Below are 13,345 nucleotides of genomic sequence, written 5' to 3' on the forward strand. Positions count from 1 at the left end.
ATGCTGAGATTTAAGTTTACTAATGCAGCAGTAGAGCTGTGATTTGATCAGTCCCCTGGGCCCATGTAAAATGACCCATAGGACCTTCACATCCTACTGTAATTTCTGCTTGATGGGGAAAAAAGAGGGGAAAGCAAATCGCTTGTCCTTGTTCTTAGGCTCATGATCACTTTAAGCCTCGAATTATAAAGGTAATGTTGCTTTAGCCTCAGACAGAAACAGGATTGGTACTGAAGGAGCAAATATACAAGTGACTTTGGCACTTCCATCTTATACATCTTTTTCTGCCCTTGCCACTGCCAGGCTCATGTTATACCTTCTGTGCTGCTGGGATCATCATATATTATTTATGAACACACTATTGGATCATTTTGCTGCCTTTGGCAGAGTGAAAGCTCTACTGGAATCATTTACTGTAAGTTATATGACTCCCTTCTTTACAAAACAAGCTTAAACCATCCAGTGCACAACTCTTGAAAGCCTTATTAGTCGGACAAAGTACAGCTGTGTAAAGAGAGATTGTAATATTGGGAAGAGATCATTGCTTCGGGGCACACATTCCCAACGAATATGAGAGATTGCATTGGCAATGATATTGATCAGCTTTGCTACAGAACCTTCTGAGATCTGTTTTTATCACTTAATCTACTATCTACTTTTGCGACATAGACAGCTGGAAATTTGATAAATGCTGCACACAGATCAAACGTTGCAGAATGCCAATACAGATATTTTGCACATTGTCTTTTTCCACGGAGAGGGAGTCTAAACAAAAGAACATCTGTGGAATCCATTCTGAAGAGACCGAGCTGGTGGAGGAGGACTATTTTGTTGCCACAGAACCTGCTGCCTTTGCTAGCAACTGCACTCTTCATGGGCTAAACCACATAGTCACTGAGGGACCATGGGGACCACGTCGCACAATTTGGACTGTAGCGTTTCTCCTTTCTCTCTTTCTGTTCCTTTCTCAGGTGTGGGAAAGGGTGGCTTATTACAAAACGTACCCCCGACTTACAGCAATTGATGAGATGGCTGCAAAAAAAATGTTTTTCCCAGCAGTAACATTCTGTAACTGCAATCGCTTTCGACCCTCTCAACTTTCTTCTGCTGAGTTGCTTTACCTGGCTCCTCTTATAGGTACCCCAGAGGATGGAGAAGCAACATTTACTCAGGATCCAAGTGTTGACTCCAAGTATTCACCCTCTGACATGTATGAGATTACAGACCGCACTTCTCATCAGCTTAGTGACATGATGTTGGAGTGTCGGTACCAAGGAGCCGAGTGCGATGCTGATGACTTCATTCCGGTAAGAGAGATTTGGGCTTCCGAAAGCCATACTTGTTCAAAAGATCTGGTCACCATTCACTAGATCCTTTTGACATCTTATTTCTCACTTTCATCCTAATTTGGCATTGATCTTATTCATAATGGCACTTCCCTTACTCAAAGATTTGCCAGATATAAGGGTACAGGAAGGTCTTCCATCAACACCAAGCTTTACATGTTGACAGAGTATTAATTGGGTTTTCATTCTGCAACATTTTCAAGTTTATTTTTAAAGAGGTACATTATCACAAACTTTCCTTCTTTAAAATGACACCTACATTGCTTGGATAAAAAAAACTAGTTTCAGTACTTTATTTGAGGCTGCTCGATAAATTGTAAGAAAAAACTTTTAAAATTTTAAAATATTTAAAGAATTACCTTTTTATGACAATGGTAATTTTTGATTGGGGGATACCAATCGAGGGCTGGTGAATGTTTAATTAGATAATTGTTCATATAGTAGGTGATTTCTGTTTGAGGCGGCTAAGCCTCCCTTAGTCTTTATTATACTCCACCTATGCTATTCCTATGAAAATAAGGAACATTCTAAATATAATCAATTAAAATGTCTCTGCCATATCTGAAATAATTAAGTTGCAAACAGAGATTATATAGGAATGAATATCCTATATTTTGTAGGGCATTATTGAAAAATACCTGTAAAAAAATAACTACAACATAAATTTTCATAATATTCGTGTTTTAAAGAAAATATTTTCAGATTTTAATAAATAAACCCCTAAATGTCTTCTCACCTTATAACTCTATGTGCCTACAGCAGTATATCGCTAATAAGAATACATGGCAATGCCAAGCAGGAATGGCATGAGGCTAGATATATATTGGCATCTTGCTGTGGGAATCAATACAAGGCTTCTTGTTTCATCTCTGAGATTTATATTGTGTTACTAGAATAAATGATTTCCTGCTTTGTCGCTCAGTCTTGCAACACTGATTGCCCAATGGAAGGTGCTATTCAAGAAGGATACTTACAGAGCTGATTGCAATTAAATGTATTTCTTTATAATTTGACCGTGTGCATAAGCTTTGATTTACAATAAATGCTGCATGAAATTCAAACCGCACCACTGAAAGGCATGGGTGGGATCTCTATTATCTGCCGCCTGCTACTAGGAATCATTAGCAGAATCAGGCATGAGCCTGGAAACCTTCCATCTTGCTCACAGCTATTTATGTACTTGCCTCGCATGAACATGTCTAATTCTATTTAAAAACATTAATGACCTCTTCAGTCACAAGTGCCGGTAATGAGAGTGTATTAACCGAGCTCCATGAAGAAATGTTTCCCATTATTTGGGCTTGGCAAGTGCAGCTCAGTTCAACTTGTGAACCTGAGAATATAATTTTATCATCTGCTACTTTACAGCAAAAAAAATGGGAACAAACACATTCATGTTTATCTCAGGCTTTAGATATCCTTACCCAGTTCCATAGCACGGTGCAGGCTGCAATAGAGAAGAGATTCATCAGGAGGCAGAGCAGCTGCTGCCAAATTGTCTGGGAACAATTCCGGCAACACAATAGCACTCTCAACTTTCTTTAGGAGTTGCCATTGATTTTATATAGATTTGTATCTTGTGTTATATGAATCAGGGCCGGATTTATATAGCAGGCGCCCCTAGGCCTTCTTGAATACAATGTAATTTTTCCTACACACACCTGTAGTTCACCAGTCCTGCAATGGTGGTGTGTTCTTCTGTTGACCCGGCCGGGTCCCCTAGCAACGTACACGTATAGAGACGGCTCCGCACACACTCCGTCTCTATACGTGTAAGCCCCTAGGCCTTCTGCCATTCATAGGGTTGGCCTCTTTTCTGGAAAAAAATACTGGCCTTCCTATATATTTACAAGGCCGGATTAACATAACGGGTGTCCATAGGCCTGCTGTCGTTCGTCGTCCCCTCCCCTTTATTCACACAGATTTTTGGAGCAATGGGGATTGGCGCACAGGAAGTTTAAAAAACTATTGTATCTCCTGCGCATCGTTTCTGAACCAATGTGGGTCTGGTTGGGCAGCATGCCGCCCCCTAAAATCCCTAGGCCCGGGCCTTGGTGGCCTTTCCACAAATTCGGGCCTGTATATTTACCTTTTCTCCCTATTAATAACATTCAACCATCATCATCAAAATACCGGGCAGATGGCAATCCTAGCTGTTCATCGCCCCCTTAACTTCCTCTTCCCTTGTGCACATGCGCAAATTTTCAGCATCGGATCCAGAGTATTGGAGTTGGTAGAAGGGAGATTTTAAAAACTATTGTATCTCCTGTAAATTCCCAGTCCTTCAGCACCAATACGGATGTTGTTGGGCCCCTAAAATTCTGCTGCCTTAGGCCTGGCCCTTTGTGGCCTTTCCACAAATCTGGGCCTGATATAATGAAACTAAAGGGACCTTTTTGCTAGAGAGGCACCCAACTCATTCTGTAATTAAACGAATGTGACTATTTTAGCATAAAGTCATGTCATTTCTGTACAGATTATAATATAGTGAATAAAGTACCCCCTCTTGTAAATTATAAGGATATTATAAATTACCGAGGAGTTTCATGGGGCCGAGTGTTTTTATACAGGTCATGGAACTCCAAGGTAACTTCTAATATTGTCCTATTTTGCAACTGGGGGTACTTTATTTATTATAATACTCAAGTTTCAGTGAGTCATGTGACAGAAATGACATCAGAACTCACCGTTTATAACCGATGACCTCAGAACTCACCATTTATAAGGATATAATTAACAAGATATTCATGGCTTTTGTGTATTATAGTGATATTAGTATTTACTGTATATGGCTGAAATGACAATAAAATCCACTTGACTTGACTTTTGTGTATAATAGCACGCAATTGATGACTGCCTTTTTCTTTTCATTGAGCTGTGGGTTGCACAATAAAAGCAAACATTTGATTGGATGCCTAGGGTTACTGTCCTGGTGTCAAATTGCCCAGTGTTTTGTAAATGAAACCCCTTGTGCCTTGTACGCCTTCTCCTTTTAGATTGTAAGCTCTATTCAACAGGGGCCTACTTTACCATTTGTATCAGGTTGCATTTTTGCATGCAATCTGTATGGTCTGTTGTACATCACAGAGAAATATGTCGGTGCTTTATAACCACCTGTTACTAATAATAATAAGAGTACAGATTCCAGGCTTAGCCTCACTGTCTTTTCTGTTGAACTGAAAAGGCAGTTCCATAAGCCTTTCCAGGGACCAGTTTTCTAAATCTTAATGAGCTCTTTATGAGTCTCATTTTAAAGGATTATTGCTCATAATATGAGTCTTAACTTAGAATCCCAGCCATAAAGTAAAGCAAAGACAGTTTATTTATTGCCAAAAAGAATACAGACCGTAACTTGTACAATGAAATGCACTCCCCAGCAATGGATTGGATGCACTTTATACCTTAACATTTTTTGAAAGATTTTGTATAAGTTCATCACTTACACTTTATTGTTAAGAAGATAAAGAAAATTCTCTTTCACTGAAATAAGAACAGAACTGTAGATTTCTCAGTTTGAGAAATAATGAAGCTGCAATGCACTGTGGCATGACTGATATGGTGGTGAAAGAAGATGAAGGACTGTATGGGTCAATTAGACCTACCAGAGGCTTTGAAGACTGATAGGTATCACAAAATTACTTTGCCCCTGTCATTTGGAATGTGTAAGATGTGGATGCAAGGAACTAGGGACCTGACAGCCAGACACTCCATGTGCTGGATTTTAAATCTTGCCCAGATGGCAGTAGCAGCACTTGAAGGCTTTGATACAACTCTGTAATGCATCAAGTTCTAATGGTTTTACTCCTGAAGTTGTACCTTGACCTAAAGTGTATACATCAGAAGTCATCTTATTTTATATACTATTTATTTATCTGGTGTCCTTAACTGTGGGGTAAATGTGAAGAAATATATATGAGAAATTAAATTGTAACTCTTACATGGGAACACTAAGTAAGTTATCAGTGGCTTCATGTCCATTAAGGCTGAAATGAACTGGACAACAACTTTAGTGTTATGATGAATTTAGTTGACTTTACTCATATATCTGAACACCCTGCAACGTTGTAAGAACTGGGCCAGCCTCTGACTCCTTGCTAGTAGTTTTGTTTGTAAGCTGTAGATTCTGTCTTTGTTTCCACATACATTCCATCATACCATTATTCTCTGATCTTTTATACAAGTTTCTACTGCCAATATGCTCTAGATTTGATTACTTTCCCAGCCATTGGGCAGGCCCTTCATTTTAATTAGGATGTATCTCAACAACAATTCTCTCTGGGGACAGACTAGGCCTCCAGGACAACGGCCCATTCTTGTTCACCTCCATGAACTGTGGGTACAGTAGATGAAAGAGCTCAGCAGAAAGAACTGGAGAAGAGGGGGTGCAACTTGGGGGGGCTGAGTTGGTAGGCCCTGGCCCAGTCACTCCATTTTCAAACTTTGTCCTCGTACTTGTTTCCATGGGCTATTGCCTAGATATTGCAGTGTGTGTTGAGTTTGGCTCTGTGCCTCAGACCTGGGGACAGTAATGATGAATTTAGGAAAAATGCAAATGGTGAGGGTATTCATATCATTCTATGAAGAGAGAAAAGAACCCCAATTGCCTCTCACTCGTTCAGCGGTTCCTCAATTATTAGATTACCTGTTAAGTGTTTATTGTGATTGTCAAATGGCAACCACTAACTAATTACAGAAAGTGCTTAATTTTACCCAAAGATAAATTATATTAAAGTGCAAGTGCAATATAATTCATTCTATTAAATATAACTAAAGATTAATAAATACTTAATTAATTACTTTCACACAAATTAATGACCTTATGATACAATGTGTTGTCTGGTACGTTGGTTTTGCATCCACAATCAATCTGATCAAAGATTCAATAAAGTGCTTCAAGTGCTGATATGATTGCTATTAAATGGCAATTACCAAAAATTCATCATTGCTTCAAAATTAATTTATTGTAAAGTGCTTAATAGTGCTGAGTAATAAATATTGATAAATAGGTAAAAATTCAATAGTTGATATAGTGAGGACCACAATTAATGGGATAAATTACTTTTAAAAAATACACATGATGCTCAGGTTAAAAAGTTTTAGCAAGAAAAGGAAATTAGAAGAGGTGGAGTTGTCCCAAAACTACTACCTAATTGTTTGCTATCCCTGGGACACCACAAAGACAAAGGAGGCAGAGTATCCGGGACTGTGGTCTCGTAATTAATCTAAATCCTATTCTGAGAAAGAGCTGAATAACCCTAAAAAACCACAAATCCATGGGCTCTTGTGACTTTAGTAGCAGAGAAAAGAGAGATTACCGAGCATTGGTTGAAGTGAGTATCTTCCCCACCCCTTCTATTCCATTAGCCCAATAGATTCAAATCCTTCAGATGATACTCTGGGAACAATACTACAGAAACGTCCATCAATATGCTATAAGAGAAGTCCGAATTTGAGGGACTTATTGACCCGGAGTCACTTCCAAATATCACGAAATATTAGGCACAAAAACTGTGGTTGCTTTCCCTGTGGGGATTGCAATATGTGCAATAGGATGCGTAAAATTACTGACTTTGAGGATCGTTTTGGTACCATTCATAATGTTAACAACTATATAAATTGTCGGACCCGAGGGGTAATATATTGCATTGAATGCCCCTGTAACAAACGGTACATAGGAATGACCACTCAAATGCTCAAAACAAGAATGCAACAGCACTGCAGTACAATCAGAACTGCAGGTAATGAAAGTAAGAATGATAAAACAATTTCCACTGTAGCTCAACATTTCAAAAAACTACACAATAAGGATCCTTCTAATATGAAGTTCTGGGCATTGGAGAAAGTTGAACTGGGAATACGTAAAGGAAACCTGGAACAAGCTCTGTTAAAAAGAGAGAGCTTTTGGATCTTTAGGATGGATTCAGTATCCCCTAAGGGAATAAATGAGAACAATTTATTTACACCATTTATCTAAATAATTTTTATAATTCATTCATTTATTCCAAACAAAAGAAACATGTTCATTTTTACCTATTTTTTTTTTTTTTTTTTTTAATCAGGGTTTATAGAGAAAAAAACGAGTAATGGATGGTTTTTTATTTGATACTTAATAAATATGGCATTTTAAAATAATTGATATACAGTAAAATAAGTCCTAATCCCTTTAAGACCAATAGGTTAAAAATAATCGGTTCATTTCAATAAGATAAGCTCCCCAGATGCTTTAAGAATACTGGCTGTGTTATCAGTGATTTATTATATATATACCAAATTGTAACAGTATCTGTATGATTCTTCGTTCTAAACGCTACACGAACGTTACATGGTATCCATGACAACTCATGGAAGCTAATCCTCGCGATAGATACACGGACCAGTGCGAGTGGGGTTTAAGTCTCGCGATAGTTCCTTCGGTGACGCACCTTCAGGAAGTGATTTAAACCCGACGCTGGGGATACGCTCTTATTACGCCTTGACAAAGCTATTAATGCGAAACGCGCGTCGGCGTTCGGATTCCTCTTTTAAACTTAATTTTAGAAGGATTTGAATCTATTGGGCTAATGGAATAGAAGGGGTGGGGAAGATACTCACTTCAACCAATGCTCGGTAATCTCTCTTTTCTCTGCTACTAAAGTCACAAGAGCCCGTGGATTTGTGGTTTTTTAGGGTTATTCAGCTCTTTCTCAGAATAGGATTTAGATTAATTACGAGACCACAGTCCCGGATACTCTGCCTCCTTTGTCTTTGTGGTGTCCCAGGGATAGCAAACAATTAGGTAGTAGTTTTGGGACAACTCCACCTCTTCTAATTTCCTTTTCTTGCTAAAACTTTTTAACCTGAGCATCATGTGTATTTTTTAAAAGTAATTTATCCCATTAATTGTGGTCCTCACTATATCAACTATTGAATTTTTACCTATTTATCAATATTTATTACTCAGCACTATTAAGCACTTTACAATAAATTAATTTTGAAGCAATGATGAATTTTTGGTAATTGCCATTTAATAGCAATCATATCAGCACTTGAAGCACTTTATTGAATCTTTGATCAGATTGATTGTGGATGCAAAACCAACGTACCAGACAACACATTGTATCATAAGGTCATTAATTTGTGTGAAAGTAATTAATTAAGTATTTATTAATCTTTAGTTATATTTAATAGAATGAATTATATTGCACTTGCACTTTAATATAATTTATCTTTGGGTAAAATTAAGCACTTTCTGTAATTAGTTAGTGGTTGCCATTTGACAATCACAATAAACACTTAACAGGTAATCTAATAATTGAGGAACCGCTGAACGAGTGAGAGGCAATTGGGGTTCTTTTCTCTCTTCATAGAATTAATTGAAAGTTACTGACTTAGGTCAGACCTCTGCCTCTGCCGTGGGACGAATTTAAGTTTATTTGGGATCACTTCGTTTTTACAAAGGTATTCATATCATTTCATGGTGCTGAAGATATTTCACTGAAAAATGATTGGGCCTTTCTGGATGTAATTTTTTTTTTACATAGTAACATAGTAAGTTAGGTTGAAAAAAAAAAGACACACGTCCATCAAGTTTAACCTTAGTTTTAATTAGGCTGTATTTCAACAACAATTCTCTCCGGAGTCAGACTGGGCCTCCAGGACACCGGCCCAAGCCTGTTCACCTGCAGGAACTGTGGGCACATGGGGAGTAGGTTAAAGAGCTCAGCAGGGTGAATTGGAGAAGAGGGGGTGCAACTGGGGAAGGGGGCTGAATTGGTAGGCCCTGGACACCCCAGTCCAACACTCACTCACTCCAAACTGCATCCTATTACTTGTTCCCATGGGCTTTTGACTAGATATTGCAGTGTGTGTGTTGAGTTTGGCTCTGTGCCTCAGACCTAGGGGCAGTAATGATGAATAAAGGAAAAATGCAAGTGGTGAAGGGTATTCATATCATTTCTTGGTACTGAAGATATTTCACTGAAACATGATTGGGCCTTTCTGGATGGATGTAATTTTCTTTTTTTTACATAGTAACATAGTAAGTTAGGTTGTTCAACCTTTTAACTTTTTAACCTGCCTAACTGCCAGTTTTAGGTAGGAAACTTGCTGTTTACTACATCGCTTCCCAGACTATCTTATTTTCTGTCTTACCTTCTCGAAAACTTCTCATAACAATATTCATAATGACCACGCACCCCCCCAAATCTTGTACAGTTTTGTCATTCTGTTTACTAAAAAGGATGTAATGTAACATCCATTAGAGTGAGATATGTGTTCCAGAGCTATTCAGTAGTAAATACAATTTTATTGCATTTAGTGCTTTCAGTTATTGCAATAAAATAGATGTATTTTTCTATTCAATACGTCTATCTCTTTTCAACTCAAAGCACCTTGCTGAGGAAAGATGTGTTTGTAATGAGTGGTGATATCTTGGCTAATTTATGACAGCATATGTCTGTTTTAGCCTGTTAATGTCTATGGACTACAGACTTCAGGTTTTGATTCTATCTCATGGATATGGTCTGATCTTTGTGGCTCAAGTACGTAGCCTTTACTCTTGCAGAGTCAGACCATTCTTGGCTAGGATCATTGCCTCACTAAATGCTGCATCTTTGGCTGAATGGAATATATTCTCTGCATGAGTTGCGCCATCTATCTTTGATGCTAACATATTTTGCCATTCCCAATTGCCACAGATTATTCTTTAAACTTAACAGCCAATGCTATTTCATTCAATATGCTTAATGGTGTGAGTATAATGGTGGTTCATGGTCAGACCCATCTTTCCTATCTATTGGCTGGTATCAAATCAATCAGTTCATTGGTATTCAGTGTTTTTCTATAGTTCTAAATGTACTTACGTGGATTAGGATTACCATTGTATTGTACGTTTACTATAACCTGATGTCACTATAATGGCCTAGGCCAGGCATGACTGCATGGGGCACATTTACTTAGTTCGAGTGAAGGAATAGAATAAAAAAAACTTCGAATTTAGAATGATTTGTTTGGCTACTTCGACCATCGAATTGGCTACTTCGACCTTCAATTACGACTTCGAATCGAACGATTCGAACTGTCTCTTTGAAAAAAACTTCGACCCCCTACTTCGGCAAGTAAAACCTACTGAGGTGCAATGTTAGCCTATGGGGAAGGTCCCCATAGCCTTTCTAAGCTTTTTTTGGTCATAGAAAAAACTTTTATCGATGGATTAAAATCCTTCGAATCGTTCGATTCGAAGGATTTAATCGTTCGATCAAACTAATTGCGTTAAATCATTCGAAGTCGAAGGATATACCTTCGGCAGTCGAATATCGAGGGTTAATTAACCTTCGATATTCGACCCTATGTAAATCTGCCCCTATGAGTGTCTCTCTTATTTGTCTCAGAATGAAGCCACAACTACTCAAGAAACTACTCTATGGGGCCATCATATATTTCACTGCCAGTTCTATAGCAAACTCTATATGCAGACACTGGGAGAATTATAAATATATTAAATGTGTGTCCCTCTATAGTATTTATGTAGCATTCACTAAGTATTCTTATTTGGTTTTTAACAATGAATGCTCAACTAGGCATTTCCAGCTGAACTATAACTTCTTCTCATCTGACAGGTCTTTACCAGATATGGGAAGTGCTATACTTTTAACTCTGGGCGCAATGGACGGTCTCCCTTTGTGACCACAAAAGGGGGCACAGGGAATGGATTAGAACTGATGATGGACATTCAGCAAGATGAGTATTTGCCTGTTTGGGGAGAGACGGGTGAGTAGACCTTCATATTTCTGTTTTGTTATGGATTACATAATTAGGAGCAGACACGAGCTATGATATGGATCAGTTCTACACTAAGCTTATCTTTTTATGCTGCAGATGAAACATCCTTTGAAGCTGGAATTAAGGTTCAAATTCATAGCCAAGATGAACCTCCTTTCATTGACCAGCTGGGGTTTGGTGTGGCTCCTGGATTTCAAACCTTTGTCTCCTGCCAAGAACAACGGGTGAGGAATGCATGAGATACTTCAGGCACACAATTATTACAGTTATTAGTTAACATGCTGTGGTCTTCTGGAAGAAATGTAATTGGATAAATGATTTGTAGGCCACTGTTCTTCTCTGGGTCTTAGAGCAAAAATACTTTTCAGCTCCCTATTTATATAGTATATAAATGTCAAACCTAGAACACTTCAGCATTTAGTAAACAACAGTTCTCAGTCCCCCTCCAACAGACTTGTCACATTACCTTCCAAGAGCCATTATCCCTACTGCTACAAGCACCATGTTATCACTGTTATCATGGCACCATCTCATCCTACTATACCTGCTATGCCACAGATACAATTTCTACTCAGAGGCTATTATACGCCTGCAACTATAGGCACAATCTCTTCCTTTTACATCCGATATTCCAAAGTCACAGTCCCTTCCCAGAGACGACTATCCCACTGCTACTATAGGCACCATCTCTCCATTCTATATCTGCTATCCCACAGTCACACTCCCTTCCCAGAGACTATTATCCCCACTGCTACAATAGACACCTTCCCTGCTACACATCCTTCCCTGCTACACCTACTATCCCACAGTCACAGTCCCTTCCCGGAGCCTTTTATCTCACTGTTACTATAGGCATCATCTCTCCCTACTATACCTGCTATCCCACAGTCACACTCCCTTCCCAGAGGCTATTATCCCACTGTTACTATAGGCACCATCTCTCCCTACTATACGTGTTATCCCACAGTCACAGTCCCTTCCCAGAGACAATTATCCCACTGTTACTATAGGCACCATCTCTCCCTACTATACCTGCTATCCCACAGCCACAGTCCCTTCCATAAGAGACTATTATCCACTTTTACTATAGGCACCATCTCTCCCTACTATACCTGCTATCCCACAGCCACTGTCCCTTCCCAGAGACTATTATCCCCACTGCTACTATAGACACAATCTCTCCCTACTATACCAGATGAATTAGACTCCCCTGTTATAATGCTATTGTATGGTACAAATATGGGACCTGTTATCCAGAATGCTTGGGACCTGGGGTTATTTGGATAAGGGGTCTTTCTGTAATATGGATCTCCATACCATAAGTCTGCTAAAAAATAATATAAACATTAAATAAACATAATAGGATTGTTTTGCCTCTAATATGGATTAATTATATTTTAGTTGGGATCAATTACAAGGAATTGTAAATTTATTAGAGAGAAAAAGGAAATGATTTTTAAAAAATGCAATTCTTTGCTTAAAATACAGTCTCTGGGAGATATGCGAGATGTAATTTTAGAGCTTTCTGGATAATGGTTTTCCAGATAAAAGATCCCATACTTGTAGTATGATATAATAAAAAAATGTTCTGCAGATATATGCTTCTGTACTGGAAGAATTTAATGGGCCTTATCCTAGGGCCATTACATCTGTCTGGGCTATAAGAGTAACACATTAAATAGGCTGCATAAATATATTTGACTGTGGCAGGATTCTGAAGTCCGTGAATTAAGGAAAGTGGTATTTATTAAGCTACAGGAGAGAGTGTTATATAGGCATGGAATCTGATTTTATGTCTTTTGGAAAATATCTCCTTCAGACTTTTAGGCTACTAAAAAATAAAAAAAACCTGAGCAGTTTTTTTTCCATCAGTAAGGATTTATACAGGATTAGTTAACATCAAACAAAATTACTTGTTTTACAGAGAAAAATCAATTACAAATGAATTATTATTTAAATAGAAAACCAATGGAACTGGTGGTGTGGTTTCCAGAAAATGTGCACCATTTGAAACAATGTCAGCTCTTCAGACTTGCCCTTGTGTTCATAAATGAGACTTCATACCTGCATTCAGATCAACTCTCTTCATAAATATTCTTTATTCCGAGTTCCTGGACAGTGCCCTGCTTGTTAATGGATTTCACATATTTCTAACCATTAGTATGGGGAAAAACTTTTTCTTTGCTGAATCCTTAGTGAGTCTCTCTGGGCTTAGTAATTGGAAGACTCCAAGTAGTATA

General features: G+C 38.3%; 1 protein-coding gene across 1 annotated transcript in view; it reads left to right on the plus strand.

Annotated features, from left to right (window-relative positions):
• LOC101027278 (acid-sensing ion channel 1) overlaps positions 1–13,345 on the plus strand; it is a 139,907-nt gene that overhangs the window by 81,997 nt on the left and 44,565 nt on the right. The window contains exons 4-5 of the mRNA XM_018250170.2: positions 10,943–11,093; positions 11,202–11,329. Of these exons, the coding sequence (XP_018105659.1) occupies positions 10,943–11,093; positions 11,202–11,329 (279 nt within the window). The remainder of the gene's footprint in view (positions 1–10,942; positions 11,094–11,201; positions 11,330–13,345) is intronic.

This window comes from Xenopus laevis, chromosome 2S (assembly GCF_017654675.1).
Source record: "Xenopus laevis strain J_2021 chromosome 2S, Xenopus_laevis_v10.1, whole genome shotgun sequence".
In the NCBI taxonomy this organism is placed as follows: Eukaryota; Metazoa; Chordata; class Amphibia; order Anura; family Pipidae; genus Xenopus; species Xenopus laevis.